Here is a 24,434-nt window from a genome sequence, read left to right on the forward strand (position 1 = left end):
TTATCTTAAGCCCAGTAGCCCAATACGTAGTGCCACGTGTGATCCACATGGAGCGACGAGAACACAGTTTCTTTTTTATCGTCGAGCAAGAACAGCCAAAAAACGCTAATCCGTCTCATCCGGATTTGTTCTTAGGGTTTCCTTCTTATCTCTCGCGCACCGCTGAATCTCTGCATCTACAGGCTCCCGTGGTTCGAGGCGCTAATTCTTCTCAAACTTGTGTTCAGGTAAATCTATGTGAGATGGATTGGTTTCGATTTAATGGCTTCTTTCTAGGGTTGAAAGCTTTTGGGTCAATAGTCTTTGTTTAGATACGCCCACTTGAAATCCCTTGTCTTTGAATCGAATTATTGGCTGCATGCTGTTAAATCGATCGATCTTCTGTATCCTTGTAATCCGTGTTTCAGTTTATTGTATATACACGTTCCGTGCGAATTTTTCACGTTTTTCTTCCGTTTTGATTTCGATTTTCCATAAGATTTTCGGATTTTGTTGATTCTTTTTGTGTAATTGAGGTCGTGAAATCGTTTTCGACAATTTGGATGTATGTTTTTGATGCCTCCATATCTTATACGAGCAGATTTCAGCATAGAAGTTGTTATGGGAGAAAACACAGCACTAATTCTGACTATTTTGTTTGTTTATTTACCTCGCAGCTGTTAAGGTGAATGCTGAAGTCATCTGTAGCCTCTCTCTGGGGATTAAGAATATTTTAAAGAAGCATTGATGGAAATGGCAGAGTTAAGTAGGTCCATGCAGCTAGCAGGAAAGCAAAACTCACCACCTGAGACCACTCTAGGTGGTTCTGTACCCGAGGCACCAAACAAGCAGTATAGACCATGGTTACAGCAGTTGTCTCCTGCAAGCAACGGGATTCTGCATATTCCGACTAATGCGCTTTCTCAAAAGACACTAAATTCGCTGATGCATGGCAAGAATGTGACGCAAACGGACCCTGCTCCCCAGAAATCTGGAAAGCATGTTGTAAACAAGAAACCGCATATCCCACCTCGAGGGCCAGTGAAACCGAAGGATGAAGTAAACGAGTCTGTGAGGTCTAAAATGAGGGAGTCACTAGCCTCTGCGTTGGCCTTGGTTCAGAAAGATGAGAAATTCCCGAATGGGAAAGAAAATTTAAAGACTGAAGAAACTCCTGTGGTGAATCTGGAGGATACTCAAAGTTTACAACCTGCATCGTCTGCTAGCTTCGATGTCCCTATAGGCGAAGGGACCATGTCAGAATTGCCCACCGGTGTCGAAAGTTCTGTGCAGAAGGACAGTGAGATTCCCGTCAACATCAGGATGGAAGAAGCTAATCAATCAGATGGACTTAAGTCTCAATATGACGAGGTTTTCCCTCGGCATGATGTTCCTTTTACAGATATTATTTTTCCCAACGATGACCTTTTACAGGGTAATGAACTCTCATGGGTTCTGGACAATGTTTCAGATCTTGGCGACACAAAAGATTATGGAACCGATGGTGAAAAGCTAGTTCAGGATCCAGAAAATTTGGCATCGAAGATTGAAATGGAACTCTTTAAGCTATTTGGAGGTGTGAACAAAAAGTACAGAGAGAAGGGTAGGTCCCTTTTATTCAATTTGAAGGATAAGAACAATCCTGAGCTAAGAGAAAGAGTTATGTCTGGAGCGATCTCTGCTGAGAGGCTGTGTTCTATGACAGCCGAAGAATTAGCTTCTAAGGAGCTTTCTGAGTGGAGACAAGCTAAAGCTGAGAAGATGGCTGAGATGGTTGTCCTGCGGGATACAGATATTGATGTGAGACGTCTGGTGAGGAAGACGCATAAGGGTGAATTCCAGGTTGAAATTGATCCCGTTGACAGTAGCACGGTAGATGTCTCTGCTGGCATCACATCACTTAGCAAACGTCGACCCAGAGCCAAATCTGATTCTGCCAAAACCACTCGCAAAGATACGACAGCGAAAGCTGATCAAGCAACGTCTCATGATACTCCTCCCTCAGCTGAAGAGGTCGATCCCATGCAAGGTTTGGCGATGGATGATGAGTTGAAGGACGTGGAGTTTCTTCCTCCAATTGTATCGCTTGATGAATTCATGGAATCCTTGGACGCTGAGCCTCCGTTTGAGAGTCCGCATGGTAATTCTGAATTGCAGGTGTCTGCGTCTGAGAAAAGTGACTCCGAAGTTGGGCCACACTCAAAGTCTCCTAAAGAATCTCCTAAGGAACTAAGTGATAAAGGTTCTCCTAAACCAAACCCGGAGAAGATTGATGAAGTTTCCCCAAAATCTGGTGCCAGTGTCAAACTTGAGGACGATGCCTCTGGAGTTGAGAAAACGCCCTCCATTGCAGTTGTGAAGGGGGAAAGAGTATGGGATGGAATACTGCAACTGAGTGTGTCTTCCATAGTACCTGTCACTGGAATTTTCAAAAGGTAAGTTCTTTACTCCTAACCTTTATAATCCCACTATAATGGATTTTCTGTGATACTGTTTCCTTTTGCATATACGGTTTCTTCTCTATGCTGATAGTACATATTCCTTCGAACATTGAGTGTTATTAAACTGTTGCTTAAATTGGAATTTTTTTCTCTCTGTTTATCTGAATCAACTAGATTGGTATGTGAATAAGTTAAGAAAAGGTAGCTTAATTGAAGAGAGCTCAGTGTTAGATACCGATAAGATTTCGGTAGACTTAATCAGCTACACATTAGCAAAGCTAGGCAGTGCCTAGGATTATTACATGATATATCAGGCATTTAATAAGGGGGTTAGGTGTTCTGAGCAGAGTGGCTTTAAAGTCCATGCCTGGTTTAATGTTCACTTTAGATATAAGTGTGCAAAACCACCCTTCCATATCCTAAAACTGAAAGTAAGAATCTCTGACTGGGTTTTTTTCTATGGCAGTGGTGAGAAAGCAGACACGAGCGAGTGGCCGGTGATGGTGGAAGTGAAGGGTAGAGTTAGGCTGAGTGGGTTTGGGAAGTTTATTCAAGAGCTTCCCAAGTCTCGAAGCCGTACCCTAATGGTATCCAAAGCTTTCTTTTGTTATCACTGTAGTAGCATTACATTGAATAATCGCTTGCTTCAAACAATAATAGAAGTTAACCCTTTTACTTCTTATATAGATAAACCTTACCTCTCACATTTTGTGTCATCTCAAAACTCTTCTGTCTTCTCTTCATGGAAACCAGAAAGCAAAGAGATTACAATCAATCTGTTCGTTCACCGTCACAGGAATGCGACACAGAGAACCAACTATATTGATTGGGTCAAATTTTGTATAAGTCCATCCAAAAAAAAAAATTGGATGCAAAATCCGTTTTATGTCTCTGTTACTGTGTTTATGTGGGAGATGTATAGAACAATAATCAGGAAATCTTACAAAGAATCTTTGGACCCCACACGCATGAACATAGTCCATTTATTTTCCAAAGTAGTCTTTTTTTTTTTTTTCTTTCTTTTACCATCCCAGACCCAAAGCCAAAGCATTTGCTCACGACACATATACATGAAAAAAAATATCTATAAATTCGATCTTTTTTTGGGTAAATTATTATTTGTTTTTAATTCTAATTCCATCGTACTTTTTTTTTTGGCTTTGCATTGCAGGTAATGTACTTGGCTTGTAAAGATGGCATTTCTAAGAGCCAGCGTGGCAGCCTTTTTGAGGTAAAGAAAATCAAATCAATTTTTAATAGTCTTAACTTGTAGTCTTGTAGAATACATCTGAGAATAGAAACACCTTCTTAAAGGTCTCAGCTTTTATTCTTTTGTTTTAGGTTGTTGATTCCTACGTCGCTGATCAAAGAGTAGGCTACGCAGAGCCAAGCTCAGGCGTGGAGCTTTACCTTTGCCCAACACGTGGAGAGACTTTAGATTTGTTGACCAAAGTCATTTCTAAAGACCAGCTCGATGAGATCAAGTCTTTGGATATTGGACTGATTGGAGTTGTTGTGTGGAGACGACCCGTTCACAAGCCTGGCTCGAAACGTCCGCATTTTTCTTCTTCTTCTTCTTCATCTTCTGGTTCTAGAACCGCTGTTTTGTCTGAAAACAAGAAGCAGAGAGTGAATGTCACAGAGAAACCTCTTGTTGCTGCATCAATTAAAAGTCATCACCATGGTTATGGAGTTAAACCCGTGAAAGATGATAATGATGATGGTGATGTGCCGCCTGGATTTGGTCCCGTAGCTTCGAGAGATGACGATGATTTACCGGAGTTCAATTTCAATTCCTCGGTTGTGCCAGTTTCATCTCCTCAGCCATTGCCGGCTCAATCCAAGTCTTTGGATCAAGTAAGAAAGCTCATACACAAGTATGGAAAATCTGCAAGCGTCTATGATGATGATGATGACGATGACATACCCGAATGGCAGCCACATGTCCCAAGCCACCAGCTTCCACCACCGCCGCCTCCACCTCCCGGCTTCAGGCCCGAGATGGGTCTTCAGGATCATAACAGAGCGATGGTTAGACCACCACAAGATTCAGGGCAACACTATGATCGGAACCGGCCAAGAAACAGAGGATTTTAAAATATCTGTTGATAGTATTCTCTGTAATTCTAGTTTTTTTTTTTGTTTTGTTCCGTTAATCTCTCTCTTAGCTTTTATTCGAAACTCTCACACCTTCGTTTTTTAGCCATCGTAGAATGCAAAGCTCGAAGTAGTGCTACTTTTTAAACAAAACTTCTAAAACAGTTTTTTTTTTTTTGTTTCTTAGAAAACGAAAACCAGCTTTGCTCTGCTTTTTAATAATACCAATGGATTTGAAGATTTGTGCAGAATTATGGTACATCAAGATTCCTTCAAACCGTTACAGGATGATCCATTAACGAATGAATAATTTGTCTAGTTGCTCTTATCTCAATAGTTTAACTTCTGAGGACACGTTTGAGTTTTGTATTCTTACTCGAATGTCAGTTTTTGTAGGAAACTGACATCAAATTTTTAGTCCGGAGATCATTCCCATCTCCCTTGATTACATCTTTCTGTTTTTTTTTTTTTTTTTTTATCGATTACAAATACTAGAATCAGCCGTCAATCGCTCGTGCTCCGCCCATTTTAATCATGATTAAACCTAATAACCGAACTAAACACTAAACCGTATCCACACCGTCAACTGTTAAAAACAATAATACATACACTATCTGTCTATCTCAACAATCTTAACCGTTCCATCAAATTATGATGTCATCATGTGAAAATACTCAAAAAAATATATATATGTATCGAGAAATCAAGTTAACTCAGAGTCTCGTTGGATATATAATTCAGCGTATTATATATATATATATGGTGTTTGTAATCTCGTTTGATCAAATGAGATGATGTTGAAACCATATATTTGAGGTTCCATTAATATTAAAAACACGCTTCACGATGTACATTGTTGAACAAAATCTCAAAAAATTCCAAGAGAAGTAAGACAAGGATTCATCAGATCAGGCCGATACAGGTGCATTAGGAGTAACCGATGATGACGATGCAGCAGCTACACTCTTTTGTTTTGAAGCTTTTGAGGTTGAAGGCCCTGATTCAGAGATATCCTCAATATCAAGCGTCTCTGGGAGGCTTTCTTGAGCTTCATTGCTATATATCTACAAGAAAAGTGGGAAATCAAAAATCATTGCTTTATAAGAATATTACATCAAAACCCTATAAGAAATGTGGATTAAGAGTAGTACCTCGAGCTGATTCAGCATCTCAATGGTTGCTTCAAGATCACCGCTATTCGCCAGGTATACATCAGTTACAGACTCTTGGGAGAGACCAGAGAAGGTTACCAAAAGGTATTCAATGTCCATGTCAATATCCATCTCCATATCCAAATCATCATCCCTTATCTCCTTGTATGCCATTTCAGACGATGATGGTTTCTTAGGCATCGACACTTGAACGCCTGCAAAACTTATCTGTTGCCCCTGCACGACATGTGTGGCCTGGTTCACAAACACCCAACCGTCCATATCAGAAATATCCACTCTTTTGGAGAGTGGTACATATGATGCTGCATCCGGATTCAATTCAAATGCTCCAGGCTTCATTATATTGCTCTTTGTCTTGTTAAGAAAGATACTGCCAAAATTTGAATTGGTATTTTCATATTAATAACCACAGAAGACAGCAATTAATGGGAAAAAATAAAATGAAATCAGTGATGCCTTTTGCTGCAAACATCTAATGATCTCAAATATATGATGCTAAAATCTAGAGAAATTAACAATCCAATGTTCAAAGTACATGACAGAGGAAGAAGCTAAGCCAAACAAGAACTTGTTTAATTTGGTTCCAGATCATGAAATCTCTTAACTAGACACGACTAAACCAAAAATCGGTTTCAAAGTTAACTTTTGGAATGACGAAGAGACATGGCATGTAACAGGGGAGAGATTTGCTGATTCTACAATCTCAAAATCCCTGTTTCTTGATGACACCTACCTAATAGACCAGATGTATATTTCACTTGACTTAGATGAAAAGCTAACTAACCCTAAGGCGGAGAGAAATCGAACAATAAGAAATGGTCTATAGCGGTCGGTTACATTAGAATCTGGTCACGAAATCAATGGCGGAAACTAGAGAAGCAGAGGAAAACCAATCGACAACCAAAAGAAGAGAAGATTCTCCGCACACACATTTAAAAAAGAAATGAAACAGATGATCGGATTATATGCAAAATTCAGAAACGGGAACGATATAGTGTTGACCACGTCAACGATCGACGTAAAAGGAGAAATGGATAAACGAAACATGAGGAGAGAAAATGAGCTTACCAGAGAAAAACTAGCGTTGAAGATGGCTCGCACGAAAGAGCAGAGACTTAATTATTAATAAAATGCGATAAATTGTGGACGGGCGGGCAAGTGAAAGAGAAATTCTCCCTCCGGTCCGGTCTATACTCGGTTTATGGTTTGGTTAAGTATACGTATTGATAACCACCATATGAAAACCGGTTTTGGAAATTCCTAATCATCAAACAAGAGTGGATGGATGAGCTATAGGAGGAAGAAGTAAAGCTCCAGAAACGCCATAGCCATGGCTCTTCTCTCTCCATCTCTCTCCTCTCCGAACTATCGTAATTTCATGTAAATTATCTTTCAAAATTCTTCTACTAGCAGCGCCAATGGTTTTTTTGTTTGTTTGTAGTTTCTTCGTCGAAAGCATTTTGATGAGATTTTCACCTTTTCAGGTGCAGGAGCAACAACATTTCGAGCAAGTATCATGGAGAATCAAAGGAGCTAATGATTGCTCGTTCCGGCGTTTCTACGAGATCGATTTCTTCGGAAGAGGGGCTTTCTCGTAGGGATTTGGTGTTAATTGGTCTCTCTTCTCCGTTGTCTATGCTCTTGCCAGTGTCCTCTGCTGGTAACGTCTTTGCTTAATCTTTCACTGTCTTATAAAATTTATGTATATAACTTCACTTCTAGCTAAGGATTTTGCCTTATGGGCTTCGCGTTTATGATTTGCAAGTAGAATAGCTCTGGTTCATGGGAAATTAATAGAGAATCTCTTACCGTGTTTAGGCCATTCATGGTCAACGTTTGGGGTTCTGTTATTGCAGTCACTTATGCAGAAGAAGCAGTGAAAATGGGTGCAGAAGAGCTGAAGATGGGCTCAATGGTGGATGATATAAATGCTTATTCTTATGCTTACCCTCTGGAGTTTCCATCTGAGAAGCTTGTCTTCAAATGGTATTTGATTGACTGAATCATTTTGATGAAAGTGCTTCCTACTTATTCAAGATGTATCTCACCTTTTACATTGGTACTGCAGGGTCGAATCAAGAAAGCCTGAACGTTACTCTTCAGCTGCACCACTCTCTCGTTAGTGCTTCCTTTGACTCCATAAATTCCATATCCTTTCCTGTGTAACCATTCTAGTTACCTTATATGCATCATGTTGTGACTGAATCTGTTTCAACTGGTCCAGCTGATGCACGCCTCCGGATTGTTTCTGAACGAGTTGATCTCATCGACAACCTCGTAATTTCTGTTTCGGTAAGTTTTGGTGTTGCCCACTTACCATAAGACTGCTTATCTTTGCTTTCTTCCTCGCGTTATGTCTTTTATGGTTCTTGATCCAGATAGGTCCCCCAAACTCAAGATTCCTAACATCAAAAGAAAAGAAAACATGGACAGCCAAAGACGTTGCTGACTCTGTTTTGTCCGATAAATCTGCATTGGTAACCAATCTTACATGACCCACATCACAAATTTCCTTTTCTCAAACTTTACTAAGATTGTTTGAATGAGCTTGTGCGTATAATTTTCCTGCAGCGTGTCACCTCAAGTCAGCGTTTAGAAGAGAGCTCGGTTCTTGATGCACATGCTACTGATGTAAGTATTATCTTCTATAATATAAATAAATTGAATCTACAAGACGCCTTAGCCCCATATGCTTTCTATATGCAGATTGATGGGGAGCCTTACTGGTACTACGAGTACCTTGTCCGCAAATCACCAACCAAAATCGTAACTCTCTCTGTTTCTAAGCAGATCTTTCTTGTTTAAAGACATAATGGGTTTGATTACGATCTGACTTATTGCCTTTACTATGTTCCTTGGGCAGGCTGAAGCATCAAAGCTTTACAGACACTATATTTCTTCAACAGCTGAACGGGATGGTAAACAAACTTTTCACGAGAGATTCATGAGCCAATGTTTGGACTTTAAACTCATAACATATATTTGAATCTCACACTTTGCAGGGTACTTATACACCATAAATGCGTCAACCCTTGGCAAGCAATGGGACATGGTACAAAATCCGTAATCTCTAATTTCTGTTAATCTGTTGTGTTAGTGTGAAGACGTCTGATTTTGAGGGTTTTGTATAAAATGCAGATGGGACCGGTGTTAGAAAGAGTAGTTGGATCCTTTAGGCTTCTTCCTCCTACTGATAGTTATGTTCCTCCATACAAGGATCCATGGAGGTTTTGGTGATCACTTCCATCTACCTCAGCTTTTCATCCAAAATGCTTTTTTTTTAGAAATTGTATTTAAGTTTGATAGCAGAGGTTATGAGAATTGTCGAAAAATAACCAAGAGGACTAACTTGCCCAAATCTGAAGATCTTGTATTGAGATATTTGCATAACTTGCGTTCTTCTTCTAAACTCATCCAGGAAATTATTATACATATGTTCTTCGAGTTAAGAATATACATACTAATATCAAATGAGAGTAATTATTGTATGATGTAGACACAAAAAAAGGTAGATACACTTTCTTCATATTCCCTCCTTTCATGGGACTTGCTTAATACACTGACCCACTGGGTCCTTCAAGTTTTTGGGTAGCATCAAAATTAAGAAATGGAAAAGACATTCGCCCACAAAAAAAAAAAGAAATGGAAAAGACATAACTGGAGGGGGGAGCCACAAAAACCGGCTTCTTCTACCCTCTTATATAATTAAGATTATCATATCTGAATAAATGAACCATAATTATAAATATCCATAGAAATAACCATTGTCCCAATGGCAATCACCCACCAAAACCATGAAAGATGAGCCCAAATGTGTTTATTTTTTTGGGGATAGGTAGTAGTCTAGTAGAACTAGAAGCACAAGCAATATACAAAAATGATCATCCATGGCCGCCTCGGTTTAGAGAAACCAGCAGCTCTTTTTCTTGAACAGATGATCAGCTCAAGCTTCTACCTTTCCTCTTTTTCATGGACTCAAACCGATCATGGAATTGGTGGGCGCATTCCGACCTCAGCCCACGGTGAAGATCACACCGTTACTCTTCTTCTTAGACAGGTCATTGTCTGAAGATGAATCAGACTTGGCTGCTTCATCTTCTTCTTCTTCCTCTATTTTCTCATCTAAATGAATCACCTCTGAACGGCACTCGCTACTGCAGAAAGCTTTGTAACCTCTGCAAACCAAACCAAGCAATCGAAGTTAAATAAGGCGTTTCAACTGTGTGCAATTTGGTTACACTTAGAAGAACCATACGACTTTAAGCTATGCCCTCTAGATTACAAATTACCGTAAAGAACAACTTTTCATTTCTATCTAAAGTTCGAGACTTTAGCATGGTACATACCGATGCAAAGAGAAATAAAAGACCAACTCTAAAGTGCATTGGAGTTGAAAGAGAAGAAGAGTACCTGTACATGTATATATCTTTCCCCATATCCAACTTCTTGCTGCAGAAACAGCAGAAGCTCAAGAAGTCATTGGAAGGTAACACATCATCAGTCGTTGTCAAGTCAAGAGGAGAAATAACAAAAATGCTCTCTTTCTTGTTTTCACAACAATCTTTCTTTATCCCATAGTGCTCTAGCGACTCCAGAACCAGATCTCCGTAAAAATGGGTGGTTTTGGGGTTAGGACCATGTGAAATAACACAAGTGTAGTCCTCTGAGATCTCAATGTCACTTTCAGTATACACATTAAGTGATCCTTGGGTTTGCTTCATCACCTGACAAGCATCATTGTTGTTCACACTGATGTTCCCGGCACCTGAACAGTAAGCACTGACCGGGCAAGAGAAATCAAGCTCAATCACATCAACATTTGGTTTATCATCCTTGAACATAGGAGTTTTGGCAAAGAGTTGATGAGGTTTCTGGCATTTGGGGTTTCCATTTCTCATCCACGACCCAAAGATCATGTTTTTACTATCCGGTGATGGCAGAAGAATCCTTGATGAATCAGTGTGATGATCATCAAGAGAATCCACAATACTCAAGCCTACTTTTCCAGAATCCCAGCTCTTTTGATGCACTACTTTTCGAATTGACCTCGAGGAAGATCCACCAAAGGGATTCCCCAAACTGGAGAATAGTCTGAAATCCAAAGGAGATGTTGGGCTCCAAGCTGTTTCATCAGATGGAGACTTTGCTTCAAAGACACCAGAGATCATTTTGTGGTTCTTAAGACCTGACAAGCCCGGTTTTGTCGAATAGATATCGGAACCAGAGGCTATTTGATTGTTGGGAAGTTGAGACATGATTGATCTGCGTCAAAAAAGGAAGCAAAAAGTAAACTTTGTTAGCTCAGGTGATGATCGAAAGGTCAAAGGAAACGTTGTTTCAGATTGATCGATAAATGACGGATCAATTTCACAAGAGTTTAGTAACTCACAATGTCGGGAAAAGGAAAAAAAATTCAACAAGCAAAAGGAAATCTTTGGGGACAGAAGAAGCCCAAGGAAAAAAAAATCAAACAAAATAACATCTCCAGAGCAATGAAATCGTCTATACACATCAAAGGAAGAAATATATATCAGACAGATTATTGAAAAAAATGGAGAAAATTAAAATCTCAAAAGAGAGAAGAAAAGGAGAAAAAAACCGTATGGACTTTCGAATCTATTGTATGCTGCCATCTGGAGAAGAACATATCGAAGATTCAAAGAAGAAGAAGAAGAAGGCACCTGGATTTTTCAGGACTTGTTCCTCCTTGAGAGAGAAAATTTGATAGGCTGTTGAAGAAGAAGACGAAGAACCCAGAAATTGCAGAGAAGTAAGACAATGCGAAGTCTTCGTCTATATCTGTGCAAGTCTTGTGAGGTACTCTTCTCTCTCTCTCCCTCTCTCCTCAAAATCAGCGAAGCAGTGAGCTTCTCAGACTCTCTCTCTCTCTCTCTCTCTCTCTCTCTCTTGAATTCACGTTTTAAGTTCTCTCAGGAATTGTTAGTAGTGTAGGGTCGTCGTCTATGAAGCTGAAATTAACAACAACAAAAAATAGTTACCTGTCATTACATATTGGGATTTTAATGGTATTAGACCTTTTTATTTAATTGATGGAAAAATGGCAAATGACAGAATAAAAATGATAGCACATCTCTGGCGAAATTCTTTAGTTTGACAGATTTGGCTGTTTTAGATAATTGATTGATTCGGTTGCCTGCGCTTTTATTTTACTCTTTGCAAAATCTTTTTGAACCTTTACTCTTTGCAGTTTGCATGTAAGAAAAAAAGATGATTAATACATTTTAGCATTAACACGAATCCTTAGAATCTATCTAATACACAAAGAAAAATTAAGAAAAAAACCAAAGTAAACAATATTAAAAAGATAAACGAAAATTATATCATAAAAGTTTACAATTAAATCGCTGTTAGAAAAGTAGAATAAAAGATTTATCTATTTTGCTCCTTTTATATTAAATAAATCATGATTTATAAGATAAATTTGATGATGATGGTTCAAAAAAATCAAAAATTCTATTAAGTGAAGATTTAATAGCAAGTTTATTATATTATTATAGTGCTTAACAAAATAATAAAAATTATTGATTTAAAAATTTATATTTTTTAAAAGTATTTTAAATTATTCTATCAATTAGCTTTCTATAAAATATTAGTTATTCCGTTATATGAATACGATCGTTCTTCTAGTCAAACTTTTTAAATTTTACGATCTGCCAAAATTTATTGCTATAGTCCAAAATTTATTATTTTCCATAAATATCGTATCTAATCGATTAATAAATTTATTATAAAATTACAAATAATTTTTTTAATTTTAAATAGAATTTTAATCAAATAATTTACGGTGGTTTTATTAAATAAACAATTTTAAAAACGTATTTCTCTATCAAATTTTATTGTTAAAATTTTGTTATGATTAAATTATTATTGTTAAAATTTATAAAGTAAATTGAGTATGGATGAAAATTTCTTGTTATATTTTTTATAAGGGATTTTTATTTTTGCAAACCATCAAAGAAAAATTAGATTTGTAGAATTTTTTTTGTTATGCCATTCAAGAATATATCATATAACATTTATGAAAATAATTTTAGGATTAATTTTAAAATATCGTGTTTTTAAAAAATATCACAAAAAATAATAAAAATGTTCACTAAAGCTTTCTAAACAAATTTAAAATATATGTTATTTAATTTTATTGTGGGTTTGAAAGTGATACACATTCTTTATCAAGGTTTTATTTTTTTAAATTTATGGTTTAAGATTTCTTAAAATAGTTAGTTCAAAATTTAAAATTACTTTACATGTTCTTAAAAAATTTAATTTATTATTTTGAAAAATGAAAAAATCTCTTTTATAAAATTATTACCTTCCAAGACTTTTAATATTTATATTTCATACTAACTCCCATCTGTATATACATAACTATAATAATGTTAAGTAATCAAATTCCATAGGCCTGTTTGAAACCATAAACTGTTGTTAAAAGAAAACATATGATGTCAAAAAAAAAAAAACATATAAACTTTAGAAAATTTATTGGTGGAATTCAAATTCAGTATCAATTTAATGTATTATTAATATATGTTTTTTCGCTGACGTTAAATAGTGGTTGTTGACAACAAAAATGGTTATTTTTGGCTGGCAACAAAAATTATATATATATATGGTTATATTGTTTTACGTACTATAATGTAAATTCTCTCTCTCTCTCTTAAAGTCCCAGTTATGTCGACATTATGTAATAATTAAAGTGTCAGAATTTACAAGAAATATTGAAATTACAGTTGGTTTAAATACATGTAAAAAGAAGCCCTACAGAGCAATTATATTTTTCGGTCCTTTTCCGTTCTGTGGTCTACTTTTACTTTTTACATTATGTCATACAATATAATTAAAATGCTTTCTTTATTTAATTAAGCTGTCACCACATAATAACCCTATAACAATATTATAATTGACAGAAAGAGTATTCTTCTTGTTAATCCTTTTGCAGTCCATTTTTGTTTATTTCATAAATTTCATATAGATGATAGATTCTCTACATTTTGTTCAAATTTAAATGTTAGTAAAAAATGTTAATCCTAAAGTTTGAATGATTTGAATGCTGTTAGATCCCCAAATTCGTTAAGAGACATGTTAGGCTAATCTTATATTTTGATTCAAATATTGTGTTTTTTATTTGGATTATTTTAGGGTATGTGCTATGATACTTACAATACACCATGTCCATATTGTAATAGAGTACAAATTGACAGTGAAGGTAGATTTATTTCTATAATCACATTCTTTGTCCTAAAATTAAAAACTAATACATGGAATATCATACAAAAGAGAACAAAAAAGAAAAGAAAAGAAAAGAAAAAGTCATCACGTTGACAGTCCGGTCTGCAAGGAAACGGTCACATTCAGATGGGTTTTGGGCTAAAGAAAAAGCCCAGCTATCGTCATCATCGATTGACCGTCAAGATCATTTATCTGCGTGGAGTTTTCTACATATGTCACGTGGACACGAGTTACCATAACCTGAGCAGTGGAACCATAGTTAAACACACACATCTACCTCCTTCTTGTCGTCTTCTGCTGACTCAGATTTCATCTCTTCTTCTAATGTACGGTGACACGTTTTTCTTTCCTTTCTCCTCACGTGTGACAGGTTCTAGTCTTCAATACGGTGCGTTTGGTCTCACAACCTGACTTTTTTTTCTTTTCATTTTTTCAATAATCTATAATACGCCTTCCGAAAAGTTCCTTTTGTTACATTAGACACATTTAAAATATGGGTATAGTATTTTTAAACAGTAGGCTAGGTGAATAATTTAAGAAGATTTGTGTGTGGGAGGTGTGTGTGTCTGATAATTCCCTGTTATTTTATATATAATGTAGTTTTACGATCGTTTATAACTCATTAATCAAGGCTGATTAGTGATTAAGCCTTTGTGGTTGCTAGAGATGTTAAAGGCAAATGGATGAGAACGTCGTGGTCGTGGGGAACGTACGTACGTTCATATGATGTGTTGTCGGTGATAATCCTTTTTCACAACAAAATATCTTCTTCTTCTTTTTTTTAACCACAAAAAATCAATATTTTGCCTTGCTCGAAAGAAGGCTGACAATAGTTCTATTTGTACCTTGAAATTCTAAAATATTTAACTTGGTTTCAGAATATTGTAATGTAATTGAAAGGTCAACGAATTATTCGATCACTTCGAATACGAGTATAGCTTACAACAAAAGTTCGGGAGAACGAAGTAAACGAATGTCAAGTAGATTGTTGAGATTTGCATTTCATTTTAAACAGTATTAATTATCTAATAATGAAAACTGCTAGACTTGAGTAAAGAAGGGTGAATCCAATTTATATTAGTATGGTTATCAATTTATCAGTGTATAAGTACAAGCTTCATTAATTAACGTTATAAGAATTATAGGACATTAGGATGATGGTAATTTGATGATTTAAATATTCTTGAAAAATCAGGGATTTTGAGGTATTTGTATCATAGTGTTAGAATCTTGAAAAAGAAGAACAAGTACAAGAATTTGAATTGACAATTATTTTTTCCAACAATATTGAGATTTGAAGTGGTGGCGAAATTCCCAATAAATATGGTGATATACGTTTTGGGTTTATGTTAAAAAAAGAAACAATTAATATGTTGACAAAAAACCTTATTATTGTCAAGTATCAGATTAATTTTATAAAATAACCTGCTAGGCCGACTCAACAAAAGTTTTTAAAATATTTTTGTGAACGGATTTTTTGTCTGTATATGTTTTTAACAATAAAAAAAAACTAAACTCTAATTAAAAAAAAAATATAAAAACCCTACCAGTCGCCAAAAATGAATTTACAACTTACAATTAACCTTCTTAAAACTATCTATACAAATGGTCGTCCGATTGCTGACCAGAAGCCGCATCAGCATTCTCCTAAACACAAGGGAGAAAGAAAAAAAGTGAAATTCTAATCATATTTTCCTGCAAATTTTGATTTGAATAACATCAAGAAACCAGGAGCTTACCGTGCCAAAGTTGGGTGGATTCGATGGCATGACATTCTTCGTACGATAGCAAAAATTCACCAGTCACTGTCTTAAAGAGAGCCTGTGTTCTAATGTAAAGTTGGTGTTGTTTCCGTCTGAGACAAAAAGAATAAAATAACAGAGAAGGCTCTCTTAGAAGATGATAGTCATGTTAGTCGAGGCGCATCAAGAGTTGAATACTTACGCAAGAAAAGACGAGATGATTCTGTGAAGCTAAGGAAGTTTAGGCTTGAAGTTAATCCGCAGCGATTTTCTCTCCTCCAGTTGCCGCTACAAAGGATTAAAGATTCAGTTATTCTAAAGGAGTTGGAAGAATACACACTGAAAATTGTTAATGAATCAGAGAGCTTAACAAAAGTAAGTAAAGAGAGAAGTTGTTTTGTCAGATAAAGATTTATGGTCCATGGCCATTGAATAAGCGATTAAAAGATTAAACTGGATACTTTTTCTTTCATTTGTGGAAGCGTAAACTGGATACTTTTTCTTTCATTTCTCAAAACAGAAACTCAAGTTTTTAGTCGAAATAGTGCAATAATTCTCTATCAAATTTGATACCTTAGATACCGCTTTAAGCGCGTGGTCGGATTTGGCTTGGTGCAAGCACCATTCCATTGCCATTTCATATTCAAGGGTGTTCGGCTGAGAACAATGCGATGTAGCCACGGTATCTCTCTGTAAAACAAATTTAAAGATCAATGAACAAGAAAATGTTGTTAGAAGAATGATATACTTTAACTTGTATTTTGTGTGAACACAATACCGTCTCTCGTCGCATTTGAGTTTTGAGTGGTTTGATATGGCCGCAGAATGATGGCGGCTTCCCTGGAGGATTAATCTTAGCAAACGCAGCAACAAGGGGCCTGAAAAATAAGATATGAATATGTCATTTATCATTGGGAGACCAGAGAAAAATCTGAATATGTCATACGCGGTTTACCTTCCATTTGATAGCAACAAGCATCCCTCATCTAGTCTTACAATCGCTCTTTGTGCAGCTTCTCTTGAATTGAATATGACCAAAGCTTGACCTGTAACATCATCCGATGTGAGATGCCATAGTAAGGCTCCTCATTCTATTTCTAGTACGTGAGAACCATAAATATGGAACCTCTGAGTAAAATGGTAGCTTACCAAAATGAGAAATAATGACTGATGTACGCTCTATTATCCTCGCTGTACATTGCTCATTCAAAGCAGAATAAACTATGTCCTGAAATATAATTCGTAAATATCTTAGATAACATATAAAGAGAGAGAAGGAAGGTTAGCTTGAAGTAAACCAGCAAACAACCGCACTACAAGAGGTTACATTGATCAAAATTCATTTAAGAGACTCTTAAATAAACTCTTTAGAATCCCTAATACCTGCACTTCATCAGATGTAAAAGTAGGATCCAAGTTTTGAAGGAGAACCAGTCTCGCTTCCTTTTCTGCTTCCCTCATACTTTCTTCCCAAGGCTGGCCATGATTTAATAAATTTAAAAGTAAATTCAGATTCGACCCGAAAAGGTAATTTCTGATATGATGTACAGAATTTGATACCCATCTAGACTAGCTAGAAGAGCCTAAAATGGCCAGGCAAAAAAAAGAGTGAATATAAAAGAAACAATTTGAGTGTGGATATCAGAGAAACAATCGAGTTTCTCGAACATAGAAACGATCAAGAAAATATATTACTTTTCTAAGTAGCATATGACTGAGTCATTAACTATACAACAGAAACAAATTAACAGGCCACCCTATTAACTTCTACGAACAAGCATGTCTAACACAAAAATGGAGGCAACCAAAACGACAAAGGACTGGCGCGCAAAAGTAATGAAGAGAAAAATACTTACAAGAGGTCGAAACCATTTGCTGTTTACCTGAGATCAATAGAAAGGAAACAAAAACTGTTAGATGAGCCTTCATGCTTACAAGCACTGTGGTAACAAGTATCATGATGAGAGGGATGACAGAACATCACTAGAACATTACAACATACGAAGTGGAGGACTGTAAAACAAAACTGCTACTTTTAGAATCAAGTTCTTGCAAAACCATATCCTTGCATCTAAAAACTTTACATACAACACACACTGTCTGAAATCTCATGTAACAGCCAGTTTCAAATCAACGTAAAATAAGTCATAGCATACTTACAGCTTCCGGCTTTCGGCTCACTTCAATTACTTGATAATTTCTTTTGTAATCATCTGCCAACATGTTGTCCTCAGCACGTTTTAATAGCCTACCATCAAAGCTGGGTTTCTTGGATAAAACTTTTTCAGTTGCAATATTTGCATCTTTTCCTTCAGAAACTGACACCCCCAGGTCTCGCTTCTTCTTAACGAAACTGGGCTTCTCGGGAGAGACTCCATCTCCTGTCACTTTGTCTCTAGGTCTCTTGAAAGATTCTCTATCTCCTTTACCAGCAGAGCTAGTATTCTGCATCATGTTTGTATTTCGTCCATCTGGTACTGTAACACAACCATCTAGTTTCTGTTTCTTTTGAGGCCTGTCATTCGACTCTCTACTATATCTTTCTTCAGCGGGCATAGATTTTTGTTTGGTCAACTGTTTTCTGACATCATTTACTTGAGCTTTCTTGGCATTGGAATGATTGACACTGGAGCCAGAAGCTTCACAAGTGTTACTATATCTTTCCTCTGGAGGCATAGATTTTTGTTTAGTAAATTGTTTTTTAACTTCACTATCTTGGGCTTTGCCATCACAATGATTTCCCATTGACCCAGAAGCTTCACAAGAGTCACGTTCTTTATGGGCCGTGCCTTCCTGCACACCAGAATCCTTATTAGACTTTTCTTCTGCAAGTGTAGATTCTTTCGTAGCCAGTTGAATGAGACCTTTTTCTTTCCCTTCTTTACGGTCATAACTGCTTCCTCTACAGTCAGAAGATTCAATAGAGTTATCTTCAGTCTTCCTAACTGAGCCACAAGCTGGAAGACCATTTGGTTTCAGACTATCTAGATTTCCATTTCTATCTGCTTCAATTTTCTGCACAGCAGTTTCTTCTTTCTTACTACCCGCTCTGTTGAAGATAAATTTCACTGCAAGAATTAGAGTGATCAGAAAATATGATGTAAATAAAGAATCAAGCTAGCGATTGATCACAGTGGAGAATATCGAAGCTAGCAAATGAGATGAAACAAAATGTACCATCAACTCCAGCAATTTTATCATCTATCGTATTCAAGAATTTGAGACTTCCAACATCAAATGCTCGGCGAAATACGAAGTCCGCTGACTTGATTTTTTCATCCGCGGGTTGTGGATTTCTCTTGTCCTTTGAAATGCATAGAACAGAGCATTTTCCCCAAATTGCTTCCTAGTGGAATAATGTTTATCAGTAAACACATGAAGGTGTAATTACTAGCTAATCCACTGCACCAGCTATAAGCACATAAAGTTAAACGAACATTCCAACCAATAAGTGATGCAAAGGTCAATCTATCGAGACACAAGGACATGTTTGATTCAACATCGAAAGACAGTTGGAGCAATGATAGAAACCAAATAAAAGCACGCATTTCTGTTGGGGAATATTCAAAAACAGAAGAAGCTATGTTATCCGAATTGCCTATCAACGACTACAACTTTAGCTTTGGTGTGAGATCTGTGTCAGGGTGACAAAAGTACAAAAAAAAAACTAGACACATGTTGCTGAACATAGAACAAGTTATTCACTGCAAAAAAACATATACAACAAAATAAAAGTGGAGAGACAAGAAAATTCAGTCCTCAACATAATATGAGATGCATATCAAAAAAAAAAACGCCAAATCATGCGCAACACGTAATATGGAGGCTGAAAATATCAAAATAGTGTACAGAAGGGCAATCAGTTACCAATTTGTTGACATTAGCGACGCCGACACCTTCACCCGATGCCAAAAACAGCTCGTTTGGAAGTAGATCCGGGACCCCTTTAAGTACATCAGGAGATATCTCAGAAGGTTTAATAAACCAGAGAATCTTGACTTTCCTTGGGTTTTTAAAACGCTTATTAGTGTGTTCCCAAATTTTTATGATCTTGCCAACAAAGGGTTCACCCTCTGGTTCATTGGCATCGCCTACTAAGACACAGTCATAAAGACAGTAATCATCACCGTCAAAGGTGAAAGATTCATAGAATTGGACCTCTTTATTTGTTCCACCAACTCCTCTCTTTTTACCCCACTTAAATTCTAAACCTTCATCAGCTCCTGCTGATTCTTCCATTCTCTAAAAAAGCAGTTTTTGACCTGGGACAAACAGCAGAATAGTGCAACCAAATCAGAATTCAGAATTGCACGTCTGATGCAAGGAAATGATTAGAGGAGAGAACAATTATTCATCTGAATTGATGCATTGATAAAACGAAAGGAATACAAATATTCATGAACTTATCAAATAGCAAAAGCAAAAAAAAAATCAGAGGAAAACATCATCATAAGAGGTATCAAATCAATCAGTCCAATAACTAACATATCAACTCTCGATTACTTATCAACCATTTATCACAATCAATAAACCCCAAATCACTCTGACTATCTATCAGATCCAGTGGTAAAGAAGGCAAGTGCATAGAACGAAAAAACAAATCAAATACATTGTGATATATGCCATAACCAAACCATAAGTATTGTGATATTCATGAGTCAGATTACTGTAAACCAAAGAATGAAGACACCACATCCAAAAAAAAAATATTCAGAAGAGTCGCAATGCATAGTAAAGATCAACAAAACTATGCAATTTCTGGAAAAAGGTGAAATTTTTATAGTTTCATGCAATGTAGGCTGAGATAAGCTTTTGTGTTAAAAAAAAAAAACAATATTAACTGGGAAACAAGAAGAGTAAAGTCGTTTCAACAAAAATACAACTTTTTACCTTCACTGAAGAAATCAAGTTTACTGAAGAAATCAAGTTTACAGTTTTCCCGGGTCACCGAACAAATGATCAAACCCTAGAAACCAATGCTCGAATCAGAGCAACGCGAGTTCGATTAGGCAAAGATAAACAGGAATTGGCGAGACACAGGTTATCACGGCGATAATAGAACCCTAATTCGTCGTTCACCAGTTACGCTACTTCCTCCCTCTCATATTTATCTCTCACTCAAGTTTATATATAATTAAGTCCAAAACAAATCTCTCTGTAGAAAATCCCTTCTCTTGGTATTCAATTTTGTCGAAGATTGTTGCAGTTTCCAGAGAACGGGAAGGAGACGGAGTTCGTGAATTTGAAAGCGCTTCCTTCCTTTTGTCTGGGATTGTCCATGTACTTTTTATTTTAAACGAGTTGAAAAAAGAATTAGGTTTTAGAAAAGTTAAAACTATTGTTCTCCGAATGATAAATTTTTGATAAATCATAAACCTTCGAAATTAAAAAAAAAACAAAAAATGAAAGACATACCATTGTATTAGTGTTAAATATTTACTAGTAGAACTTTAGAAAATTAAAAATAAAATAGAATTTTAAAAAATCGTATAGTCAAAATAAAACTAAAGGAGATGAAAACAAATAAAAGTGATGAAAAAACGATTTACACATGAAATTATAAACTTATCGTATGAAAAATAAATATACCAAATTATATATTTTATTTAAAAACATTAATATTAATATTATAAGTTAATTTTCATTCCGTGTATATAATATAAGTTAATTCTCATGGATAGCACGGATCTAAATCTAGTTATTTTTTTACAGATGTTAAAAAGTAGTTAATTATAAATTTTACTTTCTAAGCCATAATCTTCTCGGACATGGAACATGTAATTTTGTTAACTCGGTAAATATGAGATTCTTTTCTGTTTGTTAAAGGAAAGTAGTAAACAATGAAATTCGAACTCTAATTTGTTTCCTCTAGGGCCCTGAATTGTTTTGATATTATCACTTAATAATGAACTACACGTATCAAGAAAAACAAAAATATAGCGAATATGTTTTGTGCAAAACTTAGCGGTAGAAAGATAAAAGTTGATGAGTATACGAATATGTTTGTTCATCATAGTTGGTTTGGGATAGAAACAATTCTGAAGAATGAGTTTTGATTTGGTGGACCGGTACAAATTAAGAGTCTTTCATTGCCAAGTTGGAGTTAAATTGAAATTAAAATCAACATATCAAGCCGAGTCTTGGAGTTGCGCGTGAAACTGGGTTGGTGATGTATGGGCTCTGCATCTTCTGTCGTAAACCAAACACCTTAGTTTTTCTCTTCTCTTTCACAGAATTAAAAACATTAAAATGCGGTGAGCGTGGATCGAACACGCGACCTTTGCTCTCCCAACTGAGCTATCCCCTCAGGATACTTATTATGATACAGTCATTTAAATAACCTGCATAGATATATTTTGGTTTGATAAAAATCAAGAGAGACGCGACGAATTTTGTACTGCAGAATACAAAAACAAAATCTTAGCGTTGCATTAATCAAAAGCATTGCCCAAGAGTTGGTACACTACATGTCTTTTTGTTGTTCTTTGTTATAAAAGTCTCCTTCCTATTAAAGACAATCTGGAGAAGTGTTGTTGGGTTCTTAGTGTTTGAGCCAGTAGTTTCTTAGCTGAGCCATATGCAACAATATCTCGTCCCGACCTTGATTTGTCACACTGCTGGTCATAATCCATGGTGGTGTTGTTTCAAAGAATCCTTGTATCAAATCTTGGAACTCCTTTATATTCTCCTCCGGTTTCTTCCCTCCGTTTTTCTTCTTCTTCCTCTTGTCGCATTTCGTGAATACCATAGTCATTGGAACCTGAGATTACAGATAACAATTATTCATTCCACAGAAAATATATAATTAGTAAAAATCTTCATCATGATGAACAAATAATGGGTCTCGGTGGGTTTTTTAAGTTTAAGAACAGCTTCTTTCTTCTTATACCTGGTTTTGACCAAGCCAGCTAGCGTAGTCGAGGTCGATTTGCTTTGGAGGAATGCTGGCATCAACTAGCAAAAATACTGAGACTAATGTTGACCGGTTTAGGAAATAGTCTTTGGTGAATTTGTTCCAGTCTTGTTTGAGTTCATGCGGTGCTGATGCATACCTGGAATTACCAAATGCATCAAATTCATTTTACAGCAAAAGTCTTTGAAATTCCCCAGGACAGAAGCTGTAATTGTAAATTGGTCGTAGACAAAGATATGGACAGAAAGAGACCGGTACGTATCATTGAAAATGAAATGTGATACGACTGAGAGACACTTTCACAGAACATTCTTTTAATTCAGATTCTGATGGCCAGAGCCAATTTAACGGGCTATGGCAATGGTCTAATAAGCAAATGAAAACAAAATGATATAGTTTAAACTTACCCGTAGCCAGGCAAATCTACTAAGTACCAATTGTCGTTGATCCGGAAATGATTAATGCATTGCGTCTTTCCTACATGAAGGATAAGTTACCAAGAATTATAATGGGAACCAAAGTCTACTTTTTTTTTAGATTAACGGAACCAAGAGAATGCTTCATTATTAAATACTCTGGAGCAAAACAATACTGACACAAGAATAGTTTCTACTTTAAGTATTTGAATCCTGAATTCTAAACATTGTAATGCTTACTGCCAAAAATATACTCATATGCTTGTGGAATTACTTCCAAAAATAACATCTTTCATCCACTCAAGGCACGCTGGGAAGATCTAGCATCAGTACAAGCACGAGATAGGTGACTATCAATACCTATCCACTATTAAGATTCAAGCCGTCAATGAGATGTTGCTAGAAAACTTCCAGATCATGATATACAGATATCCTAACAGCTAACAATTCCAAGAAATATCACAAGACATTTCACCCGGAAAATCTCAGTTATCCTCTTGATATATCTAGTGAACCAGATACAATATATGTGAAGAAGAGTATATCTGCAAGTGCCAAAGGCCACTATCCAAACCAAATGTGGAAGCTATTTATCTATAAACTTAGTTACATCTAAAGACCATAAAGGAATCGAACACCAGCAAAATGGTAATCACAACAGAGCAAAACTCATCTTACCAGGTTTCTTAGAGGTCAAGGCAAGGCGTTTCCTCCTCACCAATGAATTGAGGAGCGAGGATTTTCCAACATTGGATCTCCCGACGAGCGCGAACTCCGGCAGCCCATCGGCCGGACAATCCTCCGTCCGGACACTGCTCTTCACGTAGTCTGCCTGAACCACCTGTGCGTCCCTCGCATACTTGCTGAGCACTATGTTCGAACCCTTCAGTATCCTCGCCGTTAGTCTCGCCGGGTCGTCGCCGGAGATGTCTGTCTCCGGCGGAATAAAAAGCTTGTCGAGGGAAATCTCCACAGGAACATCATCCAGATCGGATGCATCCGAGACCGGCAGTGGTATGGGTTCAACCGTGGCGATGTTGGATTTAAGCGCGAATGAAAAAAGGGTTCTGGCTACTGTAACCGGCGGCTTAGGGTTTATGAAGTTGAAATGCGAAGAAGAGAGAGAGAAATGGGATTTCGCGAAGATGGAGAAATGGAATCTTGGAAGCTGCGCTATAATCATATCTGATTGATTTTCTTCACTGTTTCTATAAGTATTGTCGTATGTGCAGTTTTCCCTCTAGATTTTTAGAACAGCCATGGATGTTCGAGGAGAGAGCTCTCGGGATGCTGATGGAGTGAGAAATCCCAGAGGAGGCGCAAGTTGGAGAAAATATCCGCAGCAAAGCGCATCGTTTTGGACAAATTCTCCGATGGACTAAATAATGAATAAAGGGGTAAATTGGAAGAAAAATTAAAGTAGGAGG

The 24,434-nt window shown here is 36.6% G+C and overlaps 6 protein-coding genes across 9 annotated transcripts; 2 read left to right on the plus strand and 4 right to left on the minus strand.

The window, feature by feature from the left end:
* Positions 1 to 97: 97 nt before the first annotated feature.
* Positions 98 to 4,753, plus strand: LOC18019602. 2 transcript variants are annotated; one of them, XM_006399585.2, is made up of 5 exons: positions 98 to 227; positions 657 to 2,414; positions 2,887 to 3,007; positions 3,592 to 3,651; positions 3,762 to 4,753. In XM_006399585.2, exons 2-5 carry the CDS (start codon positions 727 to 729, stop codon positions 4,515 to 4,517), a joined length of 2,625 nt encoding a protein of 874 aa, XP_006399648.1. In that variant the 5' UTR covers positions 98 to 227; positions 657 to 726; the 3' UTR covers positions 4,518 to 4,753. The 2 variants fall into 2 exon arrangements, with proteins under 2 accessions (XP_006399648.1, XP_024011568.1); XM_024155800.1 differs by lacking the exons at positions 3,592 to 3,651; positions 3,762 to 4,753 and adding an exon at positions 3,174 to 3,395.
* A 587-nt stretch (positions 4,754 to 5,340) lies between these two features.
* Positions 5,341 to 6,826, minus strand: LOC18019603 (polyadenylate-binding protein-interacting protein 5). Of its 3 annotated transcripts, none has more exons than XM_024156480.1 (3): positions 6,758 to 6,826; positions 5,669 to 6,059; positions 5,341 to 5,581 (listed from the first exon to the last, which is right to left on the minus strand). In XM_024156480.1, exons 2-3 carry the CDS (start codon positions 6,026 to 6,028, stop codon positions 5,426 to 5,428), a joined length of 516 nt encoding a protein of 171 aa, XP_024012248.1. In that variant the 5' UTR covers positions 6,029 to 6,059; positions 6,758 to 6,826; the 3' UTR covers positions 5,341 to 5,425. The 3 variants fall into 3 exon arrangements, with proteins under 3 accessions (XP_024012248.1, XP_006399649.1, XP_024012249.1); XM_006399586.2 differs by lacking the exon at positions 6,758 to 6,826 and adding an exon at positions 6,527 to 6,730; XM_024156481.1 differs by lacking the exon at positions 6,758 to 6,826 and adding an exon at positions 6,474 to 6,607.
* A 115-nt stretch (positions 6,827 to 6,941) lies between these two features.
* Positions 6,942 to 9,123, plus strand: LOC18019604 (psbP domain-containing protein 5, chloroplastic). Its single transcript, XM_006399588.2, has 11 exons — positions 6,942 to 7,069; positions 7,174 to 7,349; positions 7,546 to 7,675; positions 7,758 to 7,807; positions 7,914 to 7,981; positions 8,068 to 8,166; positions 8,261 to 8,320; positions 8,396 to 8,455; positions 8,553 to 8,607; positions 8,692 to 8,741; positions 8,828 to 9,123. The coding sequence occupies exons 1-11, from the start codon at positions 7,020 to 7,022 to the stop codon at positions 8,924 to 8,926; spliced, it is 897 nt and encodes a 298-aa protein (XP_006399651.1). The 5' UTR covers positions 6,942 to 7,019; the 3' UTR covers positions 8,927 to 9,123.
* Positions 9,124 to 9,516: 393 nt separating this feature from the next.
* Positions 9,517 to 11,582, minus strand: LOC18019605. Its single transcript, XM_006399589.2, has 3 exons — positions 11,371 to 11,582; positions 10,100 to 10,951; positions 9,517 to 9,864 (listed from the first exon to the last, which is right to left on the minus strand). The coding sequence occupies exons 2-3, from the start codon at positions 10,942 to 10,944 to the stop codon at positions 9,702 to 9,704; spliced, it is 1,008 nt and encodes a 335-aa protein (XP_006399652.1). The 5' UTR covers positions 10,945 to 10,951; positions 11,371 to 11,582; the 3' UTR covers positions 9,517 to 9,701.
* A 3,804-nt stretch (positions 11,583 to 15,386) lies between these two features.
* Positions 15,387 to 20,933, minus strand: LOC18017138 (protein ANTI-SILENCING 1). Its single transcript, XM_024155401.1, has 13 exons — positions 20,569 to 20,933; positions 19,546 to 19,940; positions 18,856 to 19,024; positions 17,839 to 18,746; positions 17,535 to 17,561; positions 17,062 to 17,154; positions 16,828 to 16,906; positions 16,634 to 16,724; positions 16,457 to 16,556; positions 16,252 to 16,368; positions 15,881 to 15,966; positions 15,676 to 15,791; positions 15,387 to 15,583 (listed from the first exon to the last, which is right to left on the minus strand). Exons 2-11 carry the CDS (start codon positions 19,915 to 19,917, stop codon positions 15,910 to 15,912), a joined length of 2,013 nt encoding a protein of 670 aa, XP_024011169.1. The 5' UTR covers positions 19,918 to 19,940; positions 20,569 to 20,933; the 3' UTR covers positions 15,387 to 15,583; positions 15,676 to 15,791; positions 15,881 to 15,909.
* A 1,152-nt stretch (positions 20,934 to 22,085) lies between these two features.
* Positions 22,086 to 24,336, minus strand: LOC18017139 (GTP-binding protein At2g22870). The gene is made up of 4 exons (XM_006399591.2): positions 23,686 to 24,336; positions 22,999 to 23,068; positions 22,568 to 22,730; positions 22,086 to 22,438 (listed from the first exon to the last, which is right to left on the minus strand). The coding sequence occupies exons 1-4, from the start codon at positions 24,188 to 24,190 to the stop codon at positions 22,220 to 22,222; spliced, it is 957 nt and encodes a 318-aa protein (XP_006399654.1). The 5' UTR covers positions 24,191 to 24,336; the 3' UTR covers positions 22,086 to 22,219.
* Between the last annotated feature and the right edge of the window lie 98 nt (positions 24,337 to 24,434).

Source organism: Eutrema salsugineum, unplaced genomic scaffold (assembly GCF_000478725.1).
Source record: "Eutrema salsugineum unplaced genomic scaffold, Eutsalg1_0 scaffold_2, whole genome shotgun sequence".
Taxonomy (NCBI): domain Eukaryota; kingdom Viridiplantae; phylum Streptophyta; class Magnoliopsida; order Brassicales; family Brassicaceae; genus Eutrema; species Eutrema salsugineum.